This window comes from Haliotis asinina, chromosome 4 (assembly GCF_037392515.1).
Source record: "Haliotis asinina isolate JCU_RB_2024 chromosome 4, JCU_Hal_asi_v2, whole genome shotgun sequence".
NCBI classification, from domain to species: Eukaryota; Metazoa; Mollusca; class Gastropoda; order Lepetellida; family Haliotidae; genus Haliotis; species Haliotis asinina.
Window position 1 is genome coordinate 58,547,185 of NC_090283.1, and position 16,469 is coordinate 58,563,653.

Below are 16,469 nucleotides of genomic sequence, written 5' to 3' on the forward strand. Positions count from 1 at the left end.
TCATTCGTAAACCATGACATAGTATTGAGAGTAGACAGGCCATAACCTTGTAATAGTTTAGTGTATCAGAACCATGAAGATAGTTGCTACAGAATTCCCTTTGGCGTCAAGTTCACAGATGAACTAGTCTCCCCATTGCAAGGGTATCATCACAACTGGAGTGAGTGAGTGAGTTGAGTTTCACACTACATTTAGCAATACTGCAGCAATGGCACGGTGGAGGACACCAGAAATGGGCTTCACACATTGTACCCATGTGGGGAATCAAACCTACCTCACTGTCTCCACCACAACTGGATGACTAATGCTATTGTCAACGCCACTAATAAACGTGGTCTACCACAACTTTATTAGATGACTTAAATCATCAATGCTTAATGATTTGTGATTTCATGAACAATAACTCAGCTGCACGGCAAATGTGTTTAACAACACTGCATGAAAATTTCACAAGTAGCACTTTCAACAGCGCAAACTTCAATAACTAGATCAGATATTCTTGAATGTGTGACATTTTATTCGTGTACACATAAAATCTGTTTAACAACTGTTCAGCACGATGGCGAAAGTGGAAGTTTCTTTCAAAAGGTTGGGTGAACATTTCACGAGTAACTCTGTCAATTATGCAAACTTTCATAACCTTAAATCCAGGTCAATCAGACAATTCTTGAATATGTGCAAGACAACTTTCTTTACCAGCTATTTATTTACTTCATAAACAGTAATTCCAGGTTACAGGAAACAGCACCTTGCTGAAAACAGGATACAGAAGTGCTGAAACGTCCCTACAATAAAGACAGCCATGACCTACTGAAACTGCGAAAGGTGCACAAAACATTTCTTCTGGTGGGTGACAAGGTTTGGCTTATATTTGTATGTTCGTTGACAAGCACATGTGTAAATGATGTTCTCATGAATTGCCTTCCTGTGGTAGAACAGTCCACAGTTCTTGCTGAAGACCTTATCACACTGCGGGCATGGGTAACCCTTCTTGCTTGGACTTGGTTGGGCCCATTGTCCAGCATACTGATGATGTTCCCCTGGAGACTGGGAGGAAAACCCCTGCAATGAACTGGGAACTGACTCTGAACTGCCCAAACCATGGAAATCTGAAAAGCATAAAACTCAATTTGGACTTATCTTTACAATGTTTTCCTTTCACAGTTTATTTCATGTCAAAATAAGTAAAATTCAAGGTGAACTTTTGAGCAGGCACTTCCTTCAGCTTTTACAAGACAGCGTGCAAGTGACAGCAGTATCACCGAGCGGACACCAGAAATGGGCTTTACACGCTGTACCAATGTGGGGAATCGAACCTGAGTCTTCTGTATGATAAGCAAATGCTGTAACCACTTGACTACCCCACCGCCCCAAACAAGACTGCATGTCTTCAGGCAAATTGCTGTTCATGTCTTTCAAATATCACTCATGTAATATACTTGATATCAACCGGTCAGAGATCAATATTGTAACACAGTGTCTTCATCTTGAACCAATCACTGCTTACAAGGTTAAGCCTTGACAATCAGTGGAGCGATAACCCTGTTGAAGGTCTATGTGACCTAATATAGGTCTGCGTAACGTAACAATTCACACATTTCACAAGTCAAGAAGAAAACATGATGTACGGTTCAAATATTTCTTTTAATTTCTTATGAAAGTACAATTTAGAACTGTAAACATGTGCCTAACATCACAAAGATTCAACTAGAAATCTAAACTGTATAACTATGTCAAGGGCATTTGTTGAAGAAAAAGAATTATTTATTTTGTCATAGAAACAGAAGCAGTCATTACCCTGGTTAAAAGACTGAAAAGATCAGTAGGGCTCACGAGGACCTTAATTTCAGTTATCGCAAGAAATGTATTTATGCCACAAAACAGACAGCACAGTACCTCAACACTTAATTTTAAAAAAAAAATGGATTTCACCTACTAAAATGGAGCTGTCCAAAAGAGTTGAAAAGTGACTGAGTTAGTTTTGTCTTGCGATGCTTTTAGCAATATTCCAGCAATGTCATGGCAAGGGACACAGGAAATGGGCTTCACAAATTGCTTAATCAATGAGTGGGTTTCAGCAATATTTCATCAATATCCCAGCAACATCAGAAATGGGCTTCACAAATTGCTTAAATCAATGAGTGGGTTTCAGCAATATTTCAGCAATATTTCAGCAATATCCCAGCAACATCAGAAATGGGCTTCAAAAATTGCTTAATCAGTGAGTGGCTGGGTTTCGGCTGGGTTTCAGCAATATTTCAGCAATATCCCAGCAACATCAGAAATGGGCTTCAAAAATTGCTTAATCAGTGAGTGGCTGGGTGGCTGGGTTTCGGCTGGGTTTCAGCAATATTTCAGCAATATCCCAGAAACATCAGAAATGGGATTCAGACAGGAGACTATGTGCGCATCCAACAGTGAAATTTGTTGCCATAGGCTGCGTGAGCTTGGGCATGTTGGTATTTTGGGAAGACACCCAAATTTCCCAAACTGCCTTATTAATGTCTATCCAAGACAGTGGAACTGGGCATGGGCATTCGGGCAACTGAAACAAACCGACAATGGAACAGAATACTGTAACCAAAACCAGAGCACAACATTATTTACAAAATCACATACTGACATAACTGTCTTAATCGGCAGCATACCATGTCCAAGATAGAACACAAATGGCATTAATCTTCGTGTGTTTGTAATTTTTATGTACAGATGCTTAACAAGAGAAAGCATGGATAAAATAGATCTATGAGAGAAACAAAAATTATGCAACAAGTGTATGAATTAAAGTGCATAAAATTTAACCGCTTCATATATGCGAGATAAAGGTCTTGCACTACTTTACGGAACACAAGAGATGTGGTTCACACACAGTGCTCTTACTGAGAAAGCTTTAGCCCCAAGGATACACCCATGCCCCACCTCTTTAACAAGAGTCTGTTCATATATATAAATTTGACACCAGTAAAATCTAATACTGACAATAAGAAAATACTGCCTCCATTTTCCATACGAACTGTCACGTTGGGAGTCATCATACTGCATGCCTGTACACACTAAGAGGCACTGTAACAAGATCATTTGACTGAGCACATGAGCACTGTTTGGATCGGTATCATTATGGAGGAAGACCAGAATAAAACCTGGAGTCTTTGGCAAGGCAAGCTAACATTTCAACCATAAAGCTACAATATCACCCTGAGTTCACTAAGAGTCTTGGGCACCACTTGGTTCCTGCTTAATGTGAATATCCAACAATTCATTTGATCCAGGCATGTGGTCCTGTCCAGCAATCTTAACTCCTGCAGCTTTCAGATTCTCTTCAACGTTCTCAGTTTCCAGATTTTCTACAAAATTATTAGTTCCTTCACACTGTCCAAGATCATCATTTTCTGTATTTTCTCCATCCTCCCCTATTTCTGAATTCTCTTCAGGATTGTCAATTTCAATTCCTGGTTCATCAATAGCAACCTTCTCCGTGCATTCCTGTTTGTGCTTCATGAATGCCTGGCGAAAAGCAAAACGTTTATTACAGAATTCACAGCAATGGACTTTAGGCAAGTGTGTGAGCACATGATTCTCAAGATGTAGTTTCTGGGTGAAAGTCTCACCACAAATACCACAGATCAACTTGCTCGGGGAAGAAACCTTTGTGCTTAATGAAGTGGGTTTTTCATTTCCAGTTGTTAGGGATTTTGTCTTTGCTAGCGATGATTTTCTCTTCTCTGGGTGTTTGGCATTGTTGTGCTGCTGAAGATGGAACTTGCTGTAGAAAGCTCTCTTGCAGATCATACATTTCCGAGAACTATCAATATGAACCAGTTTATGGGCATTGAACTTAGACTCGCTTGTACAAGAATATTTGCAGTTAGGGCAACGGTAACACTTCTGTGAGATGGAATTCTCATTTGGCTTCTTTTTAGGAGGTTTGGTCTTATTAGTTGGTGCACTTGACAACTTAAAATGCATAAGACTCATGTTATGTCTATCAAAATGGCTCTTTTTGTTTGTATGATAATCACACGTGTCGCAGTTGAACCTCATAGGATCATCACTGGGACTTTCTGGAACTGTCTTTTCTTTCACACTTTTGGACTTTGAGCAAGATTTCGATGGGGGCTTGACAACTGGGCTTTTCTTCAAAGAAGAACTGGATTCTTTGGTTGTAGTAGTGGAATATGTTGTCTGAACAACAGCAGCATCACTGGCTTTCCCAAAGTGGACACACTGTACATGTCTCACCATGCTGTGGTGGTTGTGCTCGACATGACTGCAGACCAAGCACCACCAACCACGTGATTTACTGTATCTGTAACAGCTTTCAATAGATGAAGAAGATCCCGACTGTTGCTGATCGGGGATCTTATTGTGAGCAGCCATGATATGTTGATCTATTTCAGATATCTTCGGGGACACATGCCCACAGACTGAACAAGAAAACATCACCTCGCCACTGACGATGATGCTGAGGACCTTTGGTGGATTGTCCTGAACGGGTTTGGTTGTTGGTGGCATGTCATCTTTCAACCTGGTCACAGTTTGATGTTTCTGATCCGTACCACAGTCCCCTTTGCTATATGCATATGACTGTTCTGATGCAGAACAAGACTTTGCAGTTCGTAGCGGTTCAAATTTAACTCGCTCGGAAGAACGGCTAACAGAGTTTTTGTCCCTTTTGTTGTATGCATAGGCATGTTCTGATGTTGAATAAGACTTTGAAGATAAAAAAGGATCAAATGTAACAGGCTCAGGAGAACAGCTAGTAGCACTCTTCGTATAAACAAACACCTTCTTACTTTTACCCTCCTTACTGATGTTCAACACCTCAATTGTGTCATAATCTTCAACACTGGAATGAGGAGACCCTGGCATGTCTGGTATGCTTGCAGAGTCACAAGTTTCTTTCTCCACTGATTCAGGCCTATTCTGATGATCACTGGAGGACAAATCATGTCTGGTGTGAGAGCCTTCAGATTTCCTCCTGCCATCCCGTTCAAGCAAGTGGGTTGGAGACAAGGTGGCATGAGAAGCCTTGCCTTGTCCAGAGCAATGGACACCACCCCCCACTGCTGATTTGGGGGCAGAGGACTTTCGACATTTACTGCTTTTCCCTTTACGGCTATTCCCTTTACTGCCTTCTGTCACATCCTCCCAATCTGAAAGATCACCAGAAAAATCCTTCAACTAACAGATCTTCACACAAATGCAAGCTACAGTGTTAACTACTTCTTGATGCACTTTATGTAACTGTCACAGAATGTCCTCTTTACTGACAATATGTTAAGATTCCAGATCTGCTGTTTCCACACAGACATTGTACATGACAGAACTATGTACTGCTAAACTTCATGCAAAAATTAAACACTCAAACACGTGTAAATCGAAAGGCCACAACAGAACAGGGAAATTGTATTGACAAAAGATGTTAGAGCTCAAACAATAACCAGAAAACAAGATGTGTTCTGTATGTCCTGAAGTCTATTTAACAGTAAACTGCTTGCCTCAGTATACACACCTACAAACCTGCCCAGATCTCAGACAATGTTTAAATCACAGGAATTACTTGCTATTTGATCAACTTTATGATGTACCAAAAAAAAATACAAATCCATTTTTGTCAGAACAAGATATACTATTTATTTGAGAGTATTCTCTATTAAAAGTACATACATTGGTCCTCGCGTACATTAAAGCTTAAGTTATGCATTATTACAAGTGACGAAAAGTCTAGTGAAAAGTCAGTTCTACACCGTGAACATCAACAAGATTAAAAGTAAACAAATATCATTGGTCCCAACAACCGTATATGTCATGAGAATTCACAAAATCTTAAAAACTATTCTACCATGACTTCAGTAAATACTTGATTGTGATTGGTTAATCAAAGTCATCCAGAGGTATATAATCACGTTATATACCTCTGATTTCCCAACACAGTATGTTTATCTCCTAATTATCCAATACAAAACCAAGCAGCAGCAGACTGAAATATCTTGACTGAAATGGCCCATTTTGGAAAGCCTGATCTGCCACCATGTGTCCACGGCCATTTCATCTTCTCAATTCTCAAAAAATGACACAAACAACTTCAGCATGTTGATAAACAAGTAAAGTTCAAGATATAGAAACACACAAAAAAAAGACTGAGGCACTTAACTACTTCCAGGTGAATCACCACACCCAAACAACAGTCTTCCTAACAACTACTCAACTGATTCTTATATCAGTCAATTCTTACTTGTCCTTCACAATGTCCCAGACAATCCTACTCGAAAGAGCAAGTTTAGGTTTACGTCGCTTTTAGCAATATTCCAACCATATCACAGCTGGGGACACCAGAAATGGGCTTCACACATTGTATCTATGTGGGGAATCAGCCCGGGATTTCAGTGTGACGAGTTAATGCTTAAACCACTGAGCTATCCTTCCACTTCCTACTCAAGAACCTGTAATTTAGGCTTAAGAGGCAAATGCCCTGAGGATTTGCGATGTCTAGCCAAGCCTGTTCGGTAGGCGTAAGTCTGGCCACAGCTACAGGCAAATATGACTCCTCTATGCTGTGAGTTCACGTGCTCCTCCTTCAACTGTCTCGACGCAAAGAACTTCCCACACTCATCACACTGGGCATTCTTCTTTTTCTCTGGTAACCTGACCTTCATGAAACTCTGACATGTGCGAGCATGTTCAATCAAACTTGACTTGAAATGGAACTGCTTTGAGCACCCAGGACAAAACTGAGGCCGGTCATTTCGGTGGAGGTTCATTATATGTTCCTGAAGAAGCTTCTCGCTGTCGAATCTTACACCACAATCCTCGAAGAGGCATCTTGGATGTTCGTCTATGTCCATATGGGTGATCACATGTTTGTTCAAGTCCTCGTTACATTTAAACTCCTCTCTACAAATACAGCATGTGTTAGGGTTTGGAACAGCGCCATCGGCAGGTCTTAGAAGGGAGGTAAGTGACATATCCGTCTGGGAGAAAACCATCCGAATTCCTTCTGGTACCGAACGCCCACTTTGGAGATTTTCTGTGCAGATGAAAAGTTCACTGTCAGTAAGTGGTAGCTTGTATTTGGATCATTCATCATGACAATAACACAGTGAGAAGCAAAAGGCTGGTACTTCCAAGCACCTGCAACTTATAAATATCTCTGAAGAGATGCAGCTTATGCATGCGATGGCCGATGAAGCAAGCAATATATTGAAAAACATGTAGGTCTCAAGTATCGATAATGATCACAAGCATTATTCAGTCATTCATGCATGGATCCAATGTCAACCTCTTCAACATCAAAAACTGATTTCCCTCGCTGTAACTGATTTCCCTCGCTGTAACTGATTTCCCTCGCTGTAACTGATAATTCCAGAAAACCCACCGATGCTCCACCATCAGAGTTTGTGTGATATTACTCAGGACTATCAGTACATAACCGCCATCTAGTGGACACCCTTCCCTCTTCACAAATACCATGTGAAACAAACTTTGAGCACATAACAATTCAAGTACATCCATATTATTGTGCTGGTTGAGCCATACTTCAACTTTTGGATTTCGACTAATACTGAAACAAAGCAAGGCAAGTACAATAAAGCCAACATCATTCCTCATCTGCTGTCTATAATGAACATCTCAAACTCAAGAATGTTTCTGTAATCTTGATCATCAAGACTGGGGAACTTTCCTTCTTCATTTTGGGTTTCTCTCAACATGTTGCAGGGTTTTAAGTGACTCCCAAATGTGTGACGAGTACATACAATTGCAGACAGAAATAAAAAATCACTTTGTTCAAATATTATTCATTGTACGAACAATATATCTAGGTCTTTGCTAAGGGTTTGGCCGTTTCCTTCAAAGCAGTTATGAATATATGCAGTTACAATCCACACGATCAAATGATTCATTCCAGGCTCAGAAGAAATTATCAAAATGTTCAGTTCTCTATACCGTTGCTTCGCTTGAGCGCCATGTTGCACCTACATTTAATATCTGGGTGTTCTCCATAACCTCAACACAACTTAGGACCAGGCAGATCTGAACACACCTAAGCTGTCTCGAGTCCTGATATGGCTTGATCTATTGAAAGCAAATAAAACAAGAGGTATCGTCCTCATGAAACGGGAAGAATTCTAGAGCGACTGAGGACGTGCTGTAGCCCTTCCCAATGGACTTGGCATACTTGTAACGGTACAACATCTGCCTATGGGGAACACATATCTTCTGTGGGTGGACATCGTCCTTATCTGTATTAATATCAATCTGGAATAACTCCCTTAGTTCCTGACAGTATTTCAATTTCGTGGATCCATGGGCGGCACTTTTCCCACATATTCGACACAATCTTGCCAATCGAAAGCTGTGGTTTTCCCAACTATGGCCAGCAACTGAAGAACAATGGAAAAACCATTGTCAGCATCTAACAGAACAACATTAGAAGGAAACTTTGGTGTTTGCTATGAAACAGTGCTGCTTGACCATTGGTCCACATAAATCAGCATTAGAAAATGACAGAGGAAAGCAACTAGAACAGAATTTTACCTACATGTCACATTAGTGGGTGAGCAAGTGTGGTTTTGGCCGCTAGTAGTAATGTTCCAGCATTACTACAGCAGGGAACACCAGAGATGGGCTTTACACGGAGTAATCGAGGGGGAGTAATCGCGGGGAATCAAGCCCAGGCTTTCAGCATGACAAGTGAACGCTCAACCACTGGGTTACCCCAACTCCCCCATAATTCTCAAAACAGTCAAATGTGAAAACAGTTAAGAATAACTATTCCCAACTGCAAAATATATGCACAGAATTTCTTTATTATCATAGATACAATTCATGGAAACATATTTCATGGGTGTGACATTTTAACTGTTGTCAAGCATGGAAGTCAATGCCACTCTTTTTCCTTGCTTATGTTGCTTGATTTCACCTTCGGTGGGAATGAGCATCCCATGGTTCATGATACACCAGGTGTAGCCATCGTTAATGTTGATAACACACCTGTAACAGGGGTACCCTGTTCATATCACACCTGTATCATGTGACTACAAAACTGATCTTCCTGTAACATCTGTTCCGTAAAAGACATCTTTCAAGCACATCAGCATCTATCAAACTGAAAGACTAACCTTAGTTCTGTCAACCTGGGAATTTCTACTATATAAGTCTCAACATGGAACGCTGTTCACAACTCCATTCAAGTTCAACCAGTTGGTCACACTCTACTTCAACAAAACACAATGGACGAACCTTGTCCAAATGCAGTATGTTTCAGATATCAATTTTAACTGCAAGTTCCCAATGCTCTGAAGAAACAGCTACCCAAAATAAGAGTTAAATCAGAGTTTTAACTGTCCATCACAGACATGATGGGAATTTTTGGATTGGTTAAAAATAAGGATTCTCTTTAGTGTCTACATTGTGGGGTATTTTGATCCTGCATTCAGCACACAAACGTTAACAAAGCATAAAAGCTTTGTTGTCCTTTTAAGATCTTAATATCAGAAACATATTTTCAAATTACCCTAACATAGCTACAGTATCAGAGAGAACAATCCATACATATTAGGACAAATTTCAATTTGAAATTTCCATTGACATGAGCTGTTTATCTGGAGCCAAGTTTCGGCCTCTGAGGTCTACATTTATTAATCCTCTACATGATTTGCATTCATATAGAAAGAACGCTTCTGTTTCTTTCCCACTAATATTTGACTGCGCGCAGAGAGAACACCAGATCATTAGTCCTGATATCACAATGCCTTCAGCAACTGAAAAAAGTGATTTCTAGCTGCTCAGCTAGAGCTTGAAACTGTTTATGAAATTTTGGATTGTCCACTCGTTGTAAGACGTAGTCAACATTCAAGCACCATCTGTTCTGTTTTGTTTCAAAATTATAATTGAGGAGAACACAGTTTCATGAGACAACACTTCCCACACAAAAATCAACAAACAACTTCAGAATTGTTTCTTCTGTAAACCCATACACTGATCAATCATCAAATTCACCGATCTAAAATATATGTGATTAAATTATGAACATGAATCTTTACTTTAGACTTCTTCAAGAAGCTAAGCGATGACAATATCTTAAGCGATTGTATTGAAAATGCAATCCGCTGTTGTTGCATCCACAATATGGGATCAACAAAAAGCATACAAGATGTCATTTATCAAGTGTATCCCCCCCTCCACATTCAATCTGTCGACTTCCATGGCCGGCTGTCACGTTATTATCAACATAATCAGTAAAAATTACACACATCAGTGTGTTATTTTCATATATCTGTTCTATTTCAGAACAAAATCAGAAGCATGTCAACAAATTTCAAGATCAAGTTTCAAAAATGCTATGCCCAATCTATATATATTTTAAGCAATCACTCCAATGTTATGCGACATAGTAATGGCTGTGTCAATATTTCATGCTTCTTCATCAAATATCACAGATTTTTTTAGCATCCACAAGAAAATATGGGCACAGTTTAAAACATTTGCAATCAAAATATTAACACAGACCACAATGAGCTACCAAAGACAATGAAAACCTGTGTGTGTCTGAGGTCATGGAAAAATATGCAAAATAAGTCTTCAAATAAATATCACTGATATTTTTTGTGTCAAAAAGAAAATATGGACACAGTTTAAAACATTTGCAATCAAAATATTAACACAGACCACAATGAACTACCAAAGAAAATGAAAACCTGTGTGTGTGTCTGAGGTCAAGGAAAAATATGCAAAATAAGTCTTCAAATAAAGTAACAAATTTTAAATGTTCTTGAGTAATAGAGGACGACATTCATCCAGTGTTTAATAATCAACAGAATTCTGATAAACATTCATGGTTGGGGATTTTGACAATCACCCGGTCACTAAGCTTATCAAAATCGACATGTATTGCATGCATGGAGAAACCATCAATCATTGAATACCGTCTTCTACAATCCATCCAATCAGCTATCAATGACATCGGATAATGTCCATAACAGCAGCTATGTATGAGTTATAGCCTGTTCTCGTGTATATACCTCACCATTACAGACTATTGAATCAGGACATAATTATGTTAAATATGGTACACATATGGCCAAGATCTTATTTTGCAGTATTTTACCAATGTTTTGACCTGGTCTATCTCTGCTGAGCTTGATGACGTCCTAGCCCAGGCCACAGTTGAGTCGGGAAGCTGTGTGTGGACTTACCTTGTGATGCCAGGATCCACGCCCCCATCATCGCTGTACTGTGGCACTGGGTGTGTCAACATGGCAAGTGACAATGTTGATAATAGCTGCTACATTTAACGATAAGACTGGTCTTTGTGGGCTTTATTTTCATGAATTGTTTGTTCTAATACTTTGTTTTATACATTTGATCTGCAGGAAAAACAACAATAATATCTGTCGACACAGGTAAATGGTGTTTCTAACATATTCGTCAATTCATGATGCACAACATACTAATGAACAGCCACACATCAACATTGTCACTTGAAACTAAACATTGAATAAATTAACTTCTAGTATTGTGTTGGTTGTTCTCATATTACACATGTGTTTCATTCAAATATACCAACACAAAACAGGCAAAGTCAGCACATTTCAACAAAGATGACTTCAATTTCAGGTTGTCTTTGGAAGGGGGTTCTTAACATAGCAATTATTTCACATGACGACTTAGCGAAATCAGTCTCAAGCTGAGGTTGTAGCCTCAGTGGCAGACTGGACAAAATATAAAATGAAACACACTTCTCCATTATCAACGCTGAGTTCAGCTCAGAACCTGTGAATTAGACCTGTCACACAAATATCGCCTAATGTTCTACTGCAAGATTCTGACAAATATGAAAAAATATAAATCATCTTCATCGTAATGTGCATTTACCTGTGACTACAACAAATTAAATAATGCGAAGATTCTGTTGCAGTGCTTGATTTTTGTCACAAGCTGTCAAGAATGTTACATTCTGTCAAAAGGGCCAGTGAGCATTATACAGCTGGAGTGTGTGAGTGATTGACTGAGTGAGTGAGTATGGTTTTATGCTCCTTATAGCAATATTCCAGCAGGGGACACCAGAAATGGGCGCCACACATTGTACCCATTTGCGGAATCAAACCCGGGCCTTCAGCATGACTAACAGATTCCGTGAGAGGAACAATATTGAACACCTAATACATGGAAACAGGCAGCCTTAAAGTTGTTTATGTTATTTACCACGAACATGTGCAGCCAGTTTATCTTTATGGTGCCACCATATTGTAGAGATTTCAAGGAGAGTATTTGAATACTCCTCTTTGAGTTAACCTTTTCGTATTCTTGACAATGACAATAATCGAACATTGAGCAAAATCGAGAATTGCTGGTCATTCCTATCATGCTTCAAATCTAACAAACCCTCAGATTTTATCCTATTTCTTTCTCCCCTTCAGTAAAACTGTTTCATCTGACCTCTGAGGAAAGCTGTTTTGTCCTTTCACGTCATTGTTTTGTCTACAAAGTTACAGTGTTTCTTTCAAACATAAATAGCACTATGACCTAAGTTTCAAAGGTTATACATGATCTAAAGCCAGAATTTTCAACCCTATTGGCCTGGGACCCAGCATCAATTTTCAACAGTGGTCCATTTCATGAGTATACTTGGAAACCATTTTTTAAACAGTTTTCAATAGTTAAACTTAATAGTTAACAATGCATTAAAGGTCACATGAAACGTAATATACTTCTTACCAGATTCTGATACCTTTCGGTATATACTTTCCAAAAGAAATCATCTAAATTGCCAATTCAACCCATAAAATTGAAAAGAAAAAGTCCGATGAAAAACCAAAGTCTGTCAAATTGGAGTTCAAGCGTTTCACTAAATATCCCCAGCGCTGGGGAAAAAGCGGTTTCAACAGATGCGCTCATAACGCATGCACAGTGAAAACGTTTGCGGAGCTTGAAACAGTATGCCTGCCCAGAGTACGAGGTCATGGGCTTAGTATAATCTTGGTTGTGTACACAAACAAGTAAATAATCTACATGTTCCATTAAAAAAAAAACTAACATGATGACTGTGATAAGCTGTCACAGACAAAACTCAATGTCTAGCTTATTCACACCTATATGTCTGCCTGCCTGTCTGCTAATGACACTATGCAATGCATATCTTAAATCATTAACTACATGCAATTTGAAATTAACACCTATCTGGCTTATACGCCATAAACAAAGAGACAGCGAAGTATTGGCAAATCAACCAGTGGTCAACTATAAGCTTTCGCTACACTTGAGTGCACATCCACTGGCTCTGACTGGGTTTGGTATTGTGACTGCTTCACTTCAAGGGAGGTAAACACAAGTACAAAATGCAGCACTTTTGATTTGTGATTACACTTATAATTTTGTTTATTTGCTTTTCCTTAATCAGCATTGCATTTTATGTCTCTTGAATAAGTGTCAACTGTTATAATTATGTTCAATTTTTTGGATGCACGTGACCTTCAAATTTCTTTCTCTTTTAAAGGTCATGAAATCAGTTTGAAATTTACATTAACTCTTTCCTTGGAGCCAAGTGTCGGCCTTGGGCCAGGCCTACTTACCTTCTAAATACAACATGTATTCATATGGAGAATGCTTCTGTTTTTTCCTTTCGATTTAATATAAGGCCAGACCAATTTTATTTCTTGTTTCACAGACCCGCTTGCCATATTTTTCAAGAATAAGAAACATAATAAAAAATAACTCCTCCCCACTTCAAAAAATAAAGTCCTAATGATTTTATTGGCTAAAAATGTAAACTCAACAAAATAAATTTTAGGTTGTTTTTTGACCTGAGCCCCGTATTTGTGGTCCCTGGGACTGATGTTTATGATTTTCAGGGGTCTTGCATTACAAAATGAGTGTCTCAGACACTTAAATGTTATTAATACTGTTGTTGTATTGTGTATCATTATCAACACATTAATTTTTACAGTAATGAAACTTCAAAAGATACCATAACTCTGATTGAGGCAAATTCAATGACAACTTTGTTACTTGACTGGAATTTTTAATCAAGTATTTGAACTTTTTCTGAGTTCCTGTGGATTTTGCAGAGTCCATTGTCAATTTTCATGCATACAGGACACAGGAATCCTATAAATCCTTGTAAAATATTTTTTTCATTGGAATATTGGGTTCTTGGTTGGGAGGAAGGTGTACAACCCTGCTAGATTATCTGCTCCATGTTACCCACCGGGAAGAAGCAAGCTGTTGCAAAGGAGGCTTTTCACCATAGCAAATTTACACTGACAAATATATTAAGTCTTTTCAATGTGTCACCATCAATGACTACTAATGCCTTTGCAAACCTAAAGCCTTGTTTCAAGTCAGGGCTCCAGATAATTTTTCAATGTCAGGAGTATATACTCTTTCTTTCAATATGGGAGTTCTGGAAAACCTTAAGTGTACATTTAGAGAAATGAATTTAAAAGCTTGCATCATTGTTGCCACAATGCTACTGGCCCTAAGTTCAGATAATCTAAGCTTGTAACTTGCAGTTGTTTAATCTAATTAGTTAACTGTTTGACAATCACAGTGGCTGTCTTGATGTCCACGATTCCCTCTCATGATACCAGAGAGTCATGATGACTCCTTAACTTTTGTGTCCAGGGAAAACACTGTAAACAATAGAATACTTTTTCAGATGATCTGTAAATGATCCTAAGACCATACACTATTGCTGCAGTGTGTATCTGCCATGTTTTCTAAATTATCACCGGAAAGATTTCCGTTTGTATCGCCCTCTTTTTACATAGAATATTTCCACCAGTGTAATATTCCAACACTGAAATAAACTCATTGAATGTTTTTATACCTTTTCTAGTTCACTGAATGTACATTTAGGGCAAGGTATACACGTCGGTTTGTAATCATGGCTTTTGATTGGGATAGGGGGTACGAGAGGTATATTTTTTATCAATGCATATGCCGATATTTCTTTTATCTGGAGCCCTGTCAAGTGATGTCTTCAGGCCTTAATCAAGGTTGGAAAATTATTTCGAGTGAAACAGGTCTCCGTCTTACATCCAGTTGAATCTCTCCTAACTTCTTCACCAAAGCTACACAGCTCTGCATCAGGAATGACCAGCAATTCTTGAAAGTAATGGTCAAAAGGAGATAATTACCGTCATTACTGTAATCTGCTTCATTATCGTTATCGTCGCCGTAGTCATTGTCGTCTTGAAACACTAAAAAGTCATCTGCACTTTGGTCACCATGATGAACTTGACTAGTACTGGGTTCGGCGTAATCTGGCACATGTGGAACATTTTGATGGAAGGATGAGGACGAAGATGCGGGTGATTGAGAATGCGATGATTGTGGATGAGAGAGTCGATCTAGAGCTGCTTGGGATGTTTGCGTATGAGGTACACCTGATGAAAAGTCTATTTGCATGTATGGAGTCTCTTTCTTTGGCTCAATATCGTTCAGTTCCGAGTCAGGTTCAATTTCTATTAAATCTGGATCTTCAGGTTCTTGTTTCACATTCACCGGTGGATCAACCGCAGATTTTGATTGAGAGTTGTTGGACGGACGTGAGGTGTTTTCAGGTTGAGGAATGTGGCGAGATTGCACTGGTTCTGAAATTCTTCTACTCTTTGGAGCTGGAGAAGACACTGGCACAGAAAAGTCATATGATCTTTTATGACTTACTGAATGTGTATTTTCAGACACTGACATTGTGATATTCTGTTCAGCTGGGGCTAAGGAACAGTCCACATCAAACACAGACAATTTTAATGTCTTACATTCACTTTTTGATATCATGCTTGCATTTGACGATACACCGTCCACTTTGAACGTCAATTTGTTTGATCTTAAAGCTACCTGAATGTTGGCATCTTGCGTTGTACCATACGAGTTCACTGATGCAGGGAATTCAAGATTTGATCTTGGCCCCCTTTTCAAAGTGGAAAATAGGTCACACAAATCCACTGGAATTGTGAATTCTAATGTTTCGATAAACATGATTGAGTCTGTTAACTACAGCAACACACACAAAATATCACAATACAGTCTTCTTAATACCGATCTTGAGAAGAGTCGAATGATTCGAAATCACCGTCGATGACACAGCATGAGCAGGTGCGCGCTCAAATCACCATGCATTGTTTCCCTCGAAAGCCGACCTGCTATCTCTCGTGTTTTCCTGAATAAATCGCTCGGATTTCTGAAGATATTATGCGTAGTACGTTGCAAGACTGTATTAAGCGACGTTTGCACTATTTATCGCTTCATTTACTTTGCGTATGTTGCGTATTTTCATCAAAATTCAGTCTTCGCTATCTTCCTTTCAACAATGTCGGCTTCTTCTACTATACTTCCGGTTATTAACATCATACTGTTGGTCAAACAACTACTATCAACAAAACATGCACACGTAACGGGGTCACAAAAAGTTTTGTATACACATATATTTTTTTAAACTGGACATCGGGGTAACCGTAATATGTAAA

At 39.0% G+C, this 16,469-nt stretch overlaps 1 protein-coding gene across 1 annotated transcript; it reads right to left on the minus strand.

The window, feature by feature from the left end:
- Nucleotides 1-1,625: 1,625 nt before the first annotated feature.
- On the minus strand, nucleotides 1,626-16,351 carry LOC137281722 (uncharacterized). Its single transcript, XM_067813237.1, has 2 exons — nucleotides 15,138-16,351; nucleotides 1,626-5,153 (listed from the first exon to the last, which is right to left on the minus strand). Exons 1-2 carry the CDS (start codon nucleotides 15,979-15,981, stop codon nucleotides 3,205-3,207), a joined length of 2,793 nt encoding a protein of 930 aa, XP_067669338.1. The 5' UTR covers nucleotides 15,982-16,351; the 3' UTR covers nucleotides 1,626-3,204.
- Between the last annotated feature and the right edge of the window lie 118 nt (nucleotides 16,352-16,469).